At 36.1% G+C, this 16,801-nt stretch overlaps 1 protein-coding gene across 5 annotated transcripts in view; it reads left to right on the top strand.

The window, feature by feature from the left end:
* Positions 1 to 16,801, top strand: part of PPFIA2 (protein tyrosine phosphatase, receptor type, f polypeptide (PTPRF), interacting protein (liprin), alpha 2) — a 514,858-nt gene that overhangs the window by 196 nt on the left and 497,861 nt on the right. For 2 of the 5 annotated variants that reach the window (XM_011934124.1, XM_011934121.1), the window contains exons 1-2: positions 445 to 740; positions 4,943 to 5,193. In XM_011934124.1, the coding sequence (XP_011789514.1) occupies positions 4,945 to 5,193 (249 nt within the window). In that variant the 5' untranslated portion in view covers positions 445 to 740; positions 4,943 to 4,944. Of the gene's footprint in view, positions 1 to 444; positions 741 to 4,942; positions 5,194 to 16,801 lie in introns of those variants that run through there. The other 3 variants (XM_011934122.1, XM_011934120.1, XM_011934119.1) reach the window with 2 other exon arrangements.

Genomic DNA, 16,801 nt, shown 5'->3' with positions numbered 1-16,801 from the left:
CTTGCCTTTCCGGAGAAAAAGCGCCTCCTTTAAGTGAAATGAGACGCGGGAGCGCAGAAACAGGCTGGAGGCCAGGAGGAGACCTGTCCTGCTTTTTGCATCCCTAGGGACTCGTTTTCCTTTACGTTTCTAACTCCTAGGGTTAGCCTTAAACTCCAGAGGGGCTCCAGGAGGGACGACTGGGTGGAGAACTTCTCTCCCAGATACTCCTCACGCCTTTTCTCCAAGATCTCTTTTGGAGGGACGCCCCACACACCCCGGGTGGCCCGGGCGCGGAGGGGGAGCGGCGCCGCTTGGTTAAGTTTCTGAAAGTCAAACCCAGTCTCCGGTCCCGGGTCTCCGCCCCGGGGCTCCAGCTGCACGCGGGGAGCTGCGGCTGCTCTGGCAAAGGGGCCGCGGCTGCTTTAAGAGCCGCCTCCCCCTCTCCTCCTTTGACAATGGTCTGAACCGAGCTCTGCTTCCCAAAGCAAAATTTGTAATATGCCATTTTTCCGATGGACGCTTCTCCTTTTGGCTGCTGACGGAGCCACGGGAAGATGCCGAGCTCCTGCCACGCCACCGGGCCGGGGCACGTTCCGGGAGGGCGCCGGGGCACGCGTGTGTCTGAGCTGCCTTTCTCCTCCCGTTGCTAGGGAAATGGTCCAGGAGTGCTGGGTGTGAGCCTCCCTTCTCCTCAAGCCGGAGACTGCGGTTGTCATTGATCAATTGAAGAAGCAAGGACCCGAAATCACAGACATTAGGTACAGAAACTGTCTTTGAGTTTTACTGTCTCCTTTCGCTGTATTTTTTGACCACCTCCCTGGCCCCACCCCGCCCCCAGGGAAGAAGAGATGCAAATTCCTCCTTGTTGATTACTGTTAGGTGTCTTTTGCTTTCACCTCATCCTCTCCGTCTCCTATCCCTCTACCTCCTGCCTACTTGGCTGTGTACTGTTGGGCAGGATGAACAATTTTAGTATGGAAATGATGAAGTCAACTTCTTCAAGGTGGTGGGGGGTGTGGCTGAGAGATAACTGTCCAGTAGTGTGGGGTGAGCTGGCTCTTTGGCTGTCTGTAAATGCACTAGGGTAAAGAAAGTGTAAAATGTGTACATTAAAGGTGATAATCATATTTCCCGAGGACAGAGGCTTTCAAAGAGTTAAATAGGAGGGAGAATATTCATGTAATGTAAGCAGACAATAGCTAGGATTTCTCTCACTGAATTACTCCTTGTAGGTTAACTGAGGAGGTGGAGCTGGGATGGTTCTTAAGACTAAATATTTTCAGAAGAAACTCACTATAGAGAATAATTACATTCTTACCTCTAGTAGGGCCGAAATCTTAGTGATATGATTAAATAAAGTCATTTGTTGATAGCAAAAAGAAAAAATGCTTTTTGTAGCATTCTCATATCTGAAGACATACTGCTTGGATGGCATACATTGCTAAAGAACACATTGGATTTTGAAAGCCCTTGAGTGAGGACTCCAGTGGGCATTCAAACTTTTATTTTGAAATCTGAGAAATTTAAAAGACAGTCAAGGTTATGTGCTAAGAATAAAGGAGTTGATTTTCCTGATATAAAATTTTGCCAGCTAAATTTAAGCACTGGGATAATTAAGCCAATCAGGTTTATTCTTACTTTTTTTATTTATCAACAAAATTAACAATGTCTCTGACTAGGTTTCAAAACCTTCAGCAATTTAAGGAGGAAAGCTTCAATATCTAGATGAAGATAACATAATTTATATACCGAATTGACTTGGAGGGGGGAATGATGAAAAGGCAAATATCAAGGCAAATTGTTAGGATGCCCTTTCTGGGTTTTCAGAAATTATGTGATGAATGCAGTTTTTAGTGTTGAAACTGATTATAAAAGTTAAAAGTGATATATCTGGGTGAAATGCACTAGACATTGAATGACCATAGCCTTCTGGACTGTGCAAGTTGCTTTAGATGTCATCCATTCTTTAAAAGGGTGTTTAATTCTTACATTGAATATGTATCTTTAATTGTTTTTAATACTTAAAATGGGCAAAATGTGGATTTAAGAAATGTTATACTGCATTTTAAAGATTATTCAAATATTTTGTAATTTATGTTAGAATCTGAATTCTAATGAAATAAACTAAGCTAGTTCATGAAAGTGGCCTTTATTTTTTTATAGACTATTTATTTTCTAATTTTGATAAGAAGACTTTGGATATACTCATTTGGGTTGACTGTAAGGTATAAGCAACATATATTCATCTTATTTCCTAAGTAAATTTTGCATAATTTGATTTTTATAAATTGGATTTGAAGAGTTCAAAAGTATCTACTAGAATTAAACCTTTAGACAGAGCAGCAGAATGAGTCATAAAGGTAAAATATTGTTTCTATAAAGATTAATGTTGATCACTTTATAATAGAAATAAATACTTACATTTGTAATTGCCCTTTATATGTCTTGCTATGTGTTCTCAGTCAGGTTACCTATTAGATCTTTTCTTTTTTTTCCTAAGCATAGCTTATTGGCCCTCTTTCATGAAAGAGGTAACTAAAGTTTTAACATGTAAAGTAACGTGTCCTGGTTCACGTGCCTTAGGAGTGGAATCAAATGAAGTTCTTTTGAGTGTAGATTTAATAGACTTTCTAAGTCCCTGAGCCACTTTTAATCATAGCATCTTTTGACTAAATCTAAGACTACCTTTAATGTTGATTTAAGACCCTAAAGTTTGTGAATGTTTAGTATCTCACGATAGCAACGAGGGATTGTTAGGATATTATATTCAGGTGAAAATTATACTGGGGTATTCACTGCTGTTATGCTTTGCCTTGGAATTTAAAGTTGTTCTAAGTAATTCAGGGTGGAAAGGAATTAATAACTTTCATTCAAGAACGACATAGTTTAAAGTATAGATTTAAGAATTTAAATATACAGGTAACCCTAAAATTTAAATCTCGTGAGTGTTTGGGCACAAATTGTCACACTGCTATGATTTGCTCTCCCAGTACTTTGTTTTAACCTTAAATGTCAAAAGTAAACACATTGGCTCCTGGTGATTATTTCTCAGAATGACATAGCTGTTCAGTGTGTAGATTGCATGCATGACCTGCTAACTAATTGTTTTAAATAATCAAATGTGTTGGAACACTTTTTGTTGTTTTCCACTTCCTTTTCAATTAATATAAAGAAAGTTTGAAGCAGTTAAAAAGAGTTTGCATTTTCCATCTTTGTGATAGTCTTTGAATGAAAATCAAATTGAGACAAATGCAAGAAACAGTTTTCTCCATTAAGTGTGTAACAGTAGTATCAAGTGTGGGTATTGGGGTATGTATGCTTATATTCATTTTATGTGTGTACTCTGTTACATATTTTAGTGTGCATAAAAAATTGAACAAATTAAATTCCTGCCTTCAGGTAGCTCAGTGTTATGAGCAATGAGCAAAACTTCAAAGCATTTAAAATTTTCCTAATATTCACTGACCCCCTTAATTTTTTAATATAGGTTATCATTCACAAAATACTTTATTACTTACATACTTTTTTAAAGTTTCTCTTTGTTTTCAGGATTCCCTGACCAGATCATTCACAGATAATTGAATTTGGCTCCTCAATAGCCCAATTTATATGAAGACTCACATAAAAAGTAATTAAATATTGAGCTGTTAAATCTTGACATTCTATTTGAAAATATCACCAGAAATATTTTCCCCAAGGACAGGAATGTATAGGCAGAAAAATTAATTGACCTTGCATTGTAAAATGAAAAAATGCTTCAGGATCAACAACCAAACCTGCCTTTCTTCACATTAGCCTTTTGCAAAACCAAGCTGTCTAATTAACAGCTGCTGGCCATACTACAACAACCAAAACTGAGATGAGTTTGACTTTTCTTTGAAACATTAGCTAGAGGATGAAAGAGAAAATGAGATAATTTCTGATTTGTAAGATGCCACATAATTGTTCGACCATGCACCTAAGTGTGTTTTGTCTATTTTAAATCAAATTTTAAAATATCCTGAAAGCAGTTCATTTATTTCATGACTGAGAACTTGTGATTGGCAGCTGAGATGTGAAGTTACTACATTAGCTAATATAATTTATGACATCTGTTTTGCAGAATATTTGAAAGAGTGTTAGTTTGTATTGTTTGGATGAAAACCAGACTATGCAGTTAACAGGAAAAAAGGAATATTAAGTGTAATAATGAGTATAATACTCTAAACAAATTTATATACCTCAGTTTATTTCATAACGTTTTTGTCTAATTCAGTCAGTATCACTTATCTGCTCTGGGTAGACCACATAGGAATTCAGGGAGAGAGCATATAAAAGTAATAAAATGGAAAATGTAATGTCAAAAAGCTTAAAACTAGTCAATTTGAAAAAAAAATCTGTTGACTATAAAACAAAGTAAAAGCTGATTATTATATAAAATAAATACTCAATGATTTGTAGATTTTCTACAAGAAAGAGTAAATATCAATTCATTGAATTACCTAAGTCATTCAAAAGTCATTTACTTCCTACCCGTTAAGTGCCAGACACTGTGCTTGCCATGAACAATATACAGTAATAACCAATAAGGGTAACATAAAAGGTATTAACTCTAAGAGATTTGTAAACTTGCAGATAAGAAAGGTGATGAAATAATAATGGAAATAACATGCTTATTTAAATTGAATTAGGTGGGATAAATCATGAACATGAACTTTGAGAAACAGGTGAAACAAAGTTGCATATGGGAGGTGGGACAATGTGATGTCATGGAAAGAGAAAGCACTTAGGCTGAAGGAAGTAAATGAATCATATTTCACTGAGGTCAAAACATTTTGCTTGGTTGGATTTGGGGCAACAGGTAGGGGAAATATAGACAAATAGGCTAATAAGCTGAAAAATATTTAGTGAATTGATGTCCAAATGACATTATTGGAAATCATTTCTTTACTAAGACTCCTTCCCACTTACTTTCTTTAAGCAATGATGTGTGAAGTGATGCCCACGATTAATGAGGACACCCCAATGAGCCAAAGGGGGTCCCAAAGCAGTGGCTCGGACTCAGACTCCCATTTTGAGCAGCTGATGGTCAATATGCTAGATGAAAGGGATCGTCTTCTAGACACCCTTCGGGAGACCCAGGAAAGCCTCTCACTTGCCCAGCAGAGACTTCAGGATGTCATCTATGACCGAGACTCACTCCAGAGACAGCTCAATTCAGCCCTGCCACAGGTATGCTTCCTGGTAGCCTTTGTTTCTCCTATTGTAATTGAAAATTTGAAAAGATTTAAATAAAATTCACTTTACTCCCATTCTTAATGTTACTTTTCCCCTTAACATATGTGATACGCACATTTTGTTGAGAACAACTTAGGAATAGATGATTAGTTCACTTGAAACCTTGCCTCAAACAAAATCATGGACTATTAATGGTGGTTGGGGGCTTGTGTGAGAAGCAAGAGTTCTTACCCGGTCTTTCTTAAAAGTTGTATTTGTGTGTCTTAGTGGGGTAGAAAACCACTTGTTGATCAGCTTTTAATGACCAGAATGTGGAGATAGTTTTATCTTTTTTACCTTTTAAACACAATATTGACATTTGGAAATATGTGTTTTTCATTTTCAGTTGTATGGTCTGTCTTTGACCGTACTTTGGAAGCCTTGTGTCCAACTATTGTTTTGTCTTTTTTTTTTTAATGCCTAATATCTGCTTTAAAATTCTTGGAATTACTAAAATTACTAATATATTATCCTCTCCCTTGAAAAAAAAAAAAACACTTTAACTGGTTTCTTTTTATTTTTAAAACATTTTGAAGATTGGTGAAAGGGAAAAAGTTAAGCCTCACTAACTTAACATTGTTAGACTAGCTATGTTTAAATACATTTCTGTCAATCTTTGTATTTTATAGAAAAAAAATCCTAAGATATTTTAAGAACTGCCAGCCTATTTATATACAAAGTTAATGATTAAAGTCAATTTACTTATTTAAGAAACGCATAGGCTGGGTGCAGTGGCTCAGGCCTGTAATCCTAGCACTTTGGGAGGCCAAGGCGGGTGGATTGCCTGAGCTCGGGAGTTTGAGACCAGCCTGGGCAACATGGTGAAACCCTATCTCTAGTAAAATACAAAAAATTAGGTGGGCGTGGTGGCATGTGCCTGTAGTCCCAGTTACTCGGGAGGCTGAAACAGGAGAATTGCTTGAACCTGGGGAGGCAGAGGTTACAGTGAACCGAGATCACGCCACCGCACTCCAGCCTGGGACAGAACAAGACTCCATCTCCAAAAAAAAAGCATAATATAATTGCACCTCTTTTACGTATTTTAGGTATGAGAAGAAGCCTAAAAATGAATGGGATTTTTGACAGTCACCCCCATTAAACTAAAACTTTCTTTTAAATACAAGGTTGATTGGCCCTCTCCTTAAAAAAACAGTATACTAAATGTGAAAGAGTTGAATTCTCTTCACAAAGTTATGGCTTGTAGCAAAGATATCTTTATAAATATTGAAAACTATATATTCAAAATTGATAAAATTCTAAAGCTATCTGTACTGTTAACTCATAGACATATTTATGACTCTCAAAATGGAAAGGATCACTAAGAATCCCCTGTTGCATCCTGATTAGGTAATCCCATAACTCTATGTGAATAACTGCCATTCCAGTCCTTTTCATTTTCAGTCAGTTTATCTTGTGCTGAAATGAAATAATGTTTTTAATAACTCTCACTTCTTGGTACCATGGTTTATGTCATCACACAAAATGTTTTGACTCATTTCAAAAGGCAGCTATGATAGCTACACCAAATATTATATATTTTTAAGGAAGATATTTTAGTCTTTGCAATTGCTCTTCATAAGGTGATTTCTAGAACTATCACCGTCATTCTTACTCTCTTGGAGGATTATTTGAGTTGGTTAATTCTCTTGTTAAAGTGGTCCAAGAACCAGTCACACTCTTCCTCATCTACTGTGACAAGTGGAAAATGGGACAATCATTTCTTCTTCTGGATACAGTGTTTCATTAGCTTACACTAGTATGATATTTAGAGACAAGTTCAACATACCTTCAATGTGTACTGGGACAGCAGTCAACTGAAGTTTCTAATTGACTTGCATAGATGCTGCAGTGTGTTCCCATTTCCCCTCCACTCTTCTTGGAAGTTGATTCTGATCCTACATGTAAGACTCTGCATGTATCCTGCTTACATTTGTCTTTCTATCTTTTATTCAAGCTTGAAGTTTTCAGTTTAAATCCTAATCTTATCAAAATGCATCTAAAAGTAATTTGGATTTTTAAATTTTCCCCTTCTGTAAAAAAAGGTGACTATTTTACTTAAAAATGTTGTGAAAATAAAGCACTAGAACAAGATACTTTAGGAAAGAAAGGAGAAAACTGAAAAATATTTTTATACATAACTGATTGTGGAGGTGAATCTCTTTGTATAACTGATTGTGGAGGTAAATCTCTATGTAAAGGTATAAGAAAAAAATGTTTTATTTCTAGCTTTCAGTTGTATTGAGTATCTAAATTATGATTGCCTTTAAAATGTTAAGTTTTAACTTTTAAATATACTGCCCAGCCTTTTATCTAAATCCCTTGGGGCCAGTTGTGTTTTGGAGCTCACAAGTTTTCTGATTCTCTCTCTCTCTTTGTCTCTTGTTCTCAGTTTCTTCTCTCATTCTCTCTCTCTCTCTCTCCCTCTCTCCCCCTCTCTCCCTCTCTCTCTCTCTGTGTCTCTCTCTCTCTTTCTGTGTGTGTGTAGCATATTATAGAACACTATTCCTGAAGGACTATGGGCAGCACCCATATTTCTGAATATTTCTGAAATTTTTCTGAAGAGAATTCTATGAATATCCCTACTGCATTGAAAAAATAAAGACTGTAAATAGTCTCATGATAAGTATAGGTCTGATTTTCCCACCCATCAAATTCATTACATATTTACAAATAAAATATCAATTTCAGAGTGTATGGATTTTGGAATTATAGATTAGGGATTATGAGCCTATACATTTAGATGGCTATAGTTTTAGTATAAATTAAAAATACTTTAAGGATATCTGTTTCAATATCAATTTGTATGTTGCTATTATAAATATCTGAGTACCCCTAGAAATCCACAGGTTCTCAGACGGCAATAATCCTCTTATTTTTTTTAAAAGAAAGCGTTTAATAACCTAATCTGTATCTTTAGGGCTGTAAGTTTTCTATAACTGATAGAGGAATATTCTTCATTAATTGCTATTGTTGAAAGTTTATGAATATTTTGTAAATAATGTGCCATTGTTTGGTGGCACTGCATTTGACATTTAGATGGAAGGTGAAAATGACTACCATAAATGTGAGTTTTGAGGCAGAAATAAGGCATGTAAAATTGAAAACCACTAGAGTAACAGAAAAATGAAAATTATTTCAACAAACACAGGGTAGAATTGAAAGCAGAGATAAACTTTATGACATAGATGTCTTAAATTGCCTATTCAGTGCTATTAGGTCTTGGTGATTGGAGCTTTACTTTAGTCACTTTCTCTCCCATTTTTTTCTTTATAAAAGAATGCAACAATAATTTTTAACAATTTTAACCATGTAAATTATTTTATAGCCATGGTGTTTAGTTTTTCATTGTGTCTTTGGCTATATCTGTTTAAAGGGTGCTGATAATTTCACATCATTCCACACCTCCAGGCCTGACGTTTCTAAGCTATGGCCTCAATGATCTAACTTATTAATGCACAGATCCATTTTAATGTTCCACAGAACCTCAGATTCAACATGCTCCAAACCCAGTCATCATCTACCTCCAACTCACAACCTAAGTGTGCTCTAACTCCTTACCTAGACACCTTAAGAGTCCTTATGGTTGGTGCTTTCTTCCTCCTCTAAATTCAGTCTTCAGTGGGCCATACTTTTTGTACCTCTTAAATAATTCTCAGATCTCTCTACTCTTCTGTTTTTCTTGACACCTGACCCTGAAATTCTTTGCTACATCTCCTAACATTTCTAGTGTTGTAAATATATCACATTATATGCTTGAATAATACAACACTGTTTGGTGTGTCCCATCAAACTCCCTTCTTTTTCCTTCATGCTTGTTCATCTCTCTACCTATGATGTTCTTCCTCAATGTCTTTGTCTGGTTAATTTCCCATCCTAGCCAAAAGTTTATCTCTTTCAGAAACTCTTTTCTGAACCTTAAGTACATCTGTTCTGTGTGCCTTACTTTTATCATTTATCATATTGTAATTAAATTATCTGTTTATGTGCCTGTTCCCCAACCTAAACTATAAGCTCCTTGAGAAAACGAGCAGATCTCAATAGTGCAAAACTCCCTGAACTGCCAAAGTACTAGGCTCATAAAAAAGGCTTTTAAAGTAAATACAGAACTAAATATATGTGCATTTTGGTGTAGAAAGAACAATAAACTTGAAATAGGAAGATCAGGTTTGTACTGTGACCCAACTACACATCATCAGTTTGAGAGAGAACTTCAGATTTCCATGCTACAGAAAGTGTTTAATACTAACAGCTGATAGGGTAACTTGTGATGATTGAAGAAAATTAGACACATAAAAACTAATTAATGTATAAGGCATTAAATATAGAATTGCTTGCATTTGTTTTATCCAGAATGCCAAAAAATGATCATTTCTATACATGTTTGTGAATAATCGTTAGGATAATTAGAATAATTTACTAGGCATCAACAAAATCCTACACATTTTTGAGAACAAGGGGACTAATAGTCAATTATTAATACATTTGTTAAGAATGTTTAGAGGAGAGGTAAAGGGAATGTGCTTCCTATTGCAGAATATCATATGTAAAAGTTTAAAATTTGTTTTCATCACCTTTTTTAGCATATATCGAGGGTCCACTGTGCATTATTAAATAGTTACATATGTTTGTAAAGCCGATAGGGGAAAACAGTTTGGCTCTTCGACAATTTAGGGAAGAGAGTTGCTTGGAAAAAAATACATAAATGGGCCCAAATAAATATAGCACTGGAAGATTATAGAAGTACTGAAAGTATTTGAATTATGAAGTTGATATGTGATTCACTACAAAAAGTTCATGTGTAAAGTGATATTAAAGAGGTATTTTTGAGAAAAGATTGGTAAAGATTCTGAGGTATTCCATGTGGGGTAGTAAAGTTGTGCAGATAGAACTTTGCTGAAGGACATATGGGAAACCAAAATTCAGCGTATGCTCTACTTCTCAGACTAGGCTTAGGGTCCCTACTTTGCACAAAGAAGACTCTTTGGGGATTCTTGTTTGTTTCGTTTTAAAAAATTAAGTGGCAATCAATAATGAAGAAAGATTTGTTTGATGAAATGTTATGGGATGAAAGTAAAATTCTATATAGTGGCTGTGGAGTGTAGACTGTTATTATGTGTGGTGCAAAATAAAGACAGGAATTTCCCTGTAGGATAATCTGTAGAATTTTGGGTGAACTGATGATCAGATCATGAATAAAAAATATTCTACAATCTTGATTTTGGATAGATTACATAATATTTATCAGTTATCTATTGCTTAAATAATGCTATATAACAACACAAAAACCTCAATAACATACAAAAATATGGGTTTGTGGAATTCAGCTGATCTTGAATGGGCTGATCTTGGCTGGACTAACTTTATGTCACTGGCTAGCTGAAGGTTGGCTGTGTCAGCTTTATGCCAGTTGGTTGTTGTCTGATTCTGATCCAGGATGGCCTTGGCTGAGTCAACTGGGGCCATTCACCTCTATGCCATGCGTCTAATCCTGCAATGGGCTAGCCCTGGCAGGTTCTCATGATCATGGAAGAGGAGTAAGAGCCAAATGGATATAAGCAGATGCTTATTAAACTTCTGCATAAGTCATTTTTGGCTACGTCACTTGGCCAAACCCAGAGAGAGTGGAAAGCAGAACGGAATTACATGGCAAAGGGTATGGCTATAGGATAAGTGAAACACTGGGACTATTAGTGCAACTGACTTACCACAAATGTCACTAAAAGAGTCATTTGGGTCATTTTCATGTTAGAGAAAGCTTATTGTGATAACCTTCTGCTGAAGTATGGAGATTTGAAATAAAAATGTGACCAGAAAGCTAGAAAAGATAATTGAAATGTAAAGACTATTGAAGAGAAAGAATGGTCAGGGATGGGTAATGTCCTGAATGGCTAAGGCTTTGGATTTGAGTCAGAAGATCTGAATTTGAATTGGGGCTCCTTCCTTTGTTAGCTGGAGGACCATTGGAAAGTCACTTGATTTGTCTCAAACTCTGTTTCCTTAATTGAAAAGAGTAAATGACATCTACCCTTAGGAGTGATTGAAAAGAGGTATGAGTATGTGCTTCAGAAACCCTGAGCATTTTAAAATGCCAGATTTTTATATGTATAATTTGGGATGTGCTGGTGTACATCTTGACAAGAAATTAAAAGAGGCTACTTATGGAGGACATATATATCTTTTGACATTCTAAAATTCAAACTGTTTGAGTAAATCTTATAGAGAGCAACAGATTCTGCCCTGACGGCACTTTTATTCTGAATGAATACTACCTAGGTAGAATTGGACTTGCTACTTACTAGCTCAATAACCTTGGTCAAAGTGCTTACTTCAAATAATGATAAAAACTGCCTCATAAGATCGTTATGAGAAACAAATGAGTTGGAACATGTCAAATGATCAATTCAATGCCTCACAGGTAGTACATGCTCAATAAATGTTAAATGTGGCTATTGTTGCTGATATTATCATTGTAGATATTATCATCATTATCTTTAGCCAACCTTAACTGCACAATTTTACTGGGTAATAATGAACAGTAGCACAAATTGAGAGCACTAAAATCCTTACTCTCTTCAATCTTTATCAAATTTTAAAGGTCTTTTGATTTATCTTTTTAAAAAGTTCTTAACTACATTTTCCTAAATTTTCCACTTCCACCATGGCCAGTCACATATGTCCCTTGATTACATCAAACAACATCCCTTCCTATTGTGCTGAGATTATAACTGAATTGAGCTCCTTTGTGTTCTGTGAAACCTAATACAAGCACATTATTTTATCCCTTACCTGTCAAAGAGAAAGATGTTCCATCTTTTACCTCCTGTTATAGCCATCCTACTTTCTTAATATGTATTTCTCTCTTCTAGTTGTTTTTCCTTCTGGCCAAATAAAATGATATCCGCTTGCAGTCTATATTGCTCATTGCTTCTTTTTCTTTTTCAACCATTACAGTCAGGCTTCTATCATCACTGTTTTCCTAAAATAAAGTACACTTGTATATGCCACCAATATTTTGCAAATCTAGTGATGCTTTCATATTCTCCATGTCCCTTGAATTCTTTGTGTTAAGCAATGCTATTAATTATTTCATGTTGAAATTCCCATGCTCTTAATTCTCCATAACATTCTCTTTCTAGGATAGTAGATATGTTATCCTTCAGTGCTCATTATTTTCCTCCCACACACTTATCTATACCCATACTTGTCTTCATTTACTTACATTCTCCAATCTTAAGCATTGCCCTTCTAGTATATGAATACTTATCTCTAAATCCTTGAACACTCCTTTTTACCTCCTCTCTTGATTGTTTTTTCCCTCTGTCTCTAGTATCTTCAATTACTTTTCCTCTAAGCTGGCTATTTTGCAAGATATTCAAATAGATTTCTTAAAATTAAAATGATGACAAGTACAATTAACAACAAAAAAGTTCCTTGACTGTTTCCCCTTAGTTTTCAACTTATTTTTTCTTCTTCTGTAAACTTATTCTCCAAGTTTATTCTCCAGACTTGCTCTCACTATCTCAATTTTTTCAACTTCTATACTGCAGTCTGATTTTTACTCTAACTCCCTGTTCAGAATGTTCACTGTCACCAATAACCAATTAATAATTGTAGTAGGTTTGTTTTATTTGACACCACCCTTCTCCAAAACCTAGATAAATTAATCTTATCCCTTTAACTTTCATGATGCCATATTGTCTTAATTCTTAAATATTTTGTTTTATTCCTCTCAATTTTTTTCTTGTGGGCAATTCCTTATCTAGTTACTTCTTAAATGTTCAATAACAAAGATAAGATTAATTGTAATAGCTAACATTTCTGAACACTCCCACTGTGCCATTCAGTGTTTTATTTAAGCACCTAGATATTAAAATGGGAGTGTTTCCCTCTCTCTCTGTTGGAGATAAAGCTAATTAAGTGAGGAACAAGACTTTATTTGCAGGAGATGCTAAGATATAGTCCAACCCGTTAAGTTTAGTCTTAACTGAAACTCCACATTGGAACTCTACAAAGATTGAGTTGGAAAAGCTAGAAGAGAAGTACAATTGTTTTGGAGAGCTGTTGGTTTCTTGTACATAATCTACCACTCCATGTATGAGAAATGAGAGCAATTCCTGCTCACCTTAGCCAAGTGAGAGGAGCTTCAGGAAAAACATTCAGAGAGCTTAACAGGTTTCCTCTAGAAAGTAAAGGATATAGAGTCTGAAATGTAAAAGCAGCCATGTAGCAGATGAAGGACTGGCAAGGCAAGCGAGTCCTCTTGGTTCTCCATGGTCAAGAAGAAGGTTGGCAATGTTTGAAGAGCAACTGCGATCCTCACAAGGGGAGCTTGCTTAGGGTTATCTTAAGCCCATAGGTGAGTAGACTCGCAGAAGCCCAGGTTCCAAGGTTCCAATGTGGTGAATTATGAGCAACAAATTTGGAGGATTGATTCCAAGAGAGGAGAACTGACAGGAGGGGTTCTTTGAGAATGCCACAGATGCACTCCAGAAGAAGAAGAAAAAAAGGTCATTGCTTCCACATTTGCCATTCCAGAAATCCCAGACAGTGGTGACACAAGGGTCAGCCACATGTAACTGTGGTCTTTCCCCTCCAAGTTTTTTTTCACAGGCCCTGAGTCTGAAGTGGTCAGAAACAGTTGCTGTGAGTGGGTGATGTGAGAGTTAAGAGAGACCACTAGACACCTACCCTCCAATGCAGACTTCAGGGCTTGAAGTAAGCCTGAACCAAGTGTGAGGGGAGAAACTTTAGGTTAGATGGGACCTTAGGGCTGTGTCTATTTTATAATCCTATATTGAACCAAAAGTATAAAATCATTAGTCTAGACTAGACTTTTTCATTATAAAACAAAGATAATAATTTATTGTCTAATCATACCAGCTAGGATGGCTGTCTGAAATTTTGTTTCATATTAATTTCTTAACCTGAGAGAATTAGAGGAGATAAAATGGTTACTAAATTCAGCTTATTCATTAAACTGGGTAGAGGAATCATCTCAATTAAGATTCTAAACATTCCAATGATGCCATTATTATTACTATTCCCATTTTACAGATAATGAACCAAGGCACAGAGAGATTTGGTAACTTCTTCAGTACTACACAATTTGTAAGTGTTATTCACCAGGATCCCATTAATGACATACTTTTGTTTTTACCCTGAGCCCTCTTCTTCATCTTGTTATGTTCATCTAGATTAAAAGAAGTATTAAAGTCCTCTGGAAACCCTGTTTAAGAGACATGGACAATAGAAAGCATTTCTTGTGGCCAGGTGCAGTGGCTCATGCTTATCATCCCAGCACTTTGGGAGGCCAAGGCGGGTAGATCACCTAAGGTTGGCAGTTTGAGACCAGCCTGGCCAACACAGTGAAACCCTATCCCTAATAAAAAATACAGAAAAAGTTAGCTGGGCATAGCGGCAGGCACCTGTAATCCCAGCTGCTTGGGAGGCTGAAGTAGGAGAATTGCTTGAACCCAGGAGTCGGAGGTTGCAGTGAGCTGAGATCATGCCATTGCACTTCAGTCTGGGTGACAAGAGCGAAACTCTGTCTAAAAAAAAAAAAAAAGGAAGCATTTATCATGACTACTTCTAAGGCAAACAAATTATTATTAATGAAATTTGAAATGATTATTAGAATTCATATAATTATATGAACTTAATTATTCAAGGATCCCCAGTCTGATATTTATAATACTATACATTTTCCTTTTTATGCATTGAGCATACTTTATAAGATCCTTTTTATCAGCTAGAAAGTATAGGTTACATGAAAAGGTATTTAACTAGAAAGTAGAACACTTGAATTTCAGTTTCAACTTTTGCTAAACCCTGTGACATTGGAAAACCAGTGAACTTCTGAGATTTCTATTTACTTAAATACAAAAGAATTTACTATTTTCTATTGTCTTAAATACAAAAGAATTATAGTCTCTCTAATCTGTCGTATAATTTTGCTAATCATTATAAAGGGCAAACATTTTAGCTATATTAGTTTAATCATGACTATTTCATGAATAATTACTATTTATTCAACAAATACTTTAGGGCCTATTCTGTGTAAGCTTCTATGCTTATGGCATAGTGTTGCTATCTATATTTTATTTTATCTTGTCTTTGGTCAATTATGGTTTCTAGGAATATTTAATGACAAATAAGAAGGCATTGCCTAAATTCTGCTGACTGTCACATGTATTTGTAAATTCTGTGAAACTGGCTGTTATTTTTAGTGATCTTATTGCCTTTTTACCTCTACTGTGATGAACTGTACATGTTCCTAGAAATGGTCAACTTTTTCCCTTTTGTTCTAGATCTCGTCCCCCCTTGCTATTCCTGCACAAAACTTTTGCATTCTTTTTCCTACATTATGAATCGGTCCATCTCTAATAATTATAACTGCAATATTAAAATATGTTCTTACATTTCTCTTATTTTTTTTTAAAGCTATTAACACCCCCCTCCCACCACTCTACCAAGATACCACCCCACCATTTATCTTTCCCTTTACAGCAAAAGTTTTTTTGCTTTTTTTGTTTTTTTGTTTCTGTCACCTGGGCTGGAGTGCAGTGGTGCAATCTCAGCTCACTGCAACTTCTGCCTCCCAGATTCAAATGATTCTTCTGCCTCAGCCTCCCCAGTAGCTGGAGCAACAGGCATGTGCCACCGTGCCCAGCTAATTTTTGTATTTTTAGTAGAGACGGGGTTTCACCATGTTAGCCAGGATGATCTCCATCTCCTGACCTCGTGATCCACCCGCCTCGGCCTCCTGAAGTTCTGGGATTATAGACGTGAACCACCGTGCCCAGCCTTGTTTGTTTTTTTTTAATTGCCTATATCTGTTCTTATTTCTCTCCCCAGATTTTCTCTTGAATATACTCCTGGATTTAGGCATTCAGCTTGAATTCACCCTGAGTGGAGTGGATTTAAGAAAACATGAATTTAGATCAACTTCATCTAAACTGCTCTGTGAAGATTAGCAATATCCCCCATATTGCTAAATGCAGTGATCATTCCTTAGTCTTTATTCATGCTTACTTTATCAGCATCTTTAGACACAGTGGATCTCCCCTTCTTTCTTGAGACACTTACCTCATTTGGCATTAGGATAGCCCACTTGCCTGGTTTTCCTCCTTTGTTTTTGGCCACTTTTCAGTCTTTATTATCATTCACTTGTCATCTTTCTGGCATCTTAATGCTTGATTACTCCAGGGCCCCGATCCTAACTTTGTCTTTTTCCATCTCTATTGACACCATTGATAATGTCATCCATTTACTCCATTTAAATATCATCTAAATGTTGATGACTCCAGAATTTTCACCTCTTCTCTAGACATTCCTTCTACTTTCAGACACTTATTGTCTAATGTTGAAACTTAACATGTACAAAACTGAGTTCCTGATCTTCACTTAGTCTTTGACATCTCAATTAATAGCAACATCAATCTTCCATTGGCTTAGGCCCAAAACTTTAGTGTTTTATTTCTTCCACATTCTCTGTGCAATCTATCAGCAGTCTCTCAGTGTTTCCTTCAAAGTATATGCAGAATTGAACCACTATAAGCACCTC

Source organism: Colobus angolensis, unplaced genomic scaffold, assembly GCF_000951035.1.
Source record: "Colobus angolensis palliatus isolate OR3802 unplaced genomic scaffold, Cang.pa_1.0 Scaffold131, whole genome shotgun sequence".
Classification (NCBI taxonomy): domain Eukaryota; kingdom Metazoa; phylum Chordata; class Mammalia; order Primates; family Cercopithecidae; genus Colobus; species Colobus angolensis.
The sequence above is the reverse complement of the archived record's forward strand: the minus strand, read 5'-3'. Positions and strand labels throughout refer to the sequence as shown.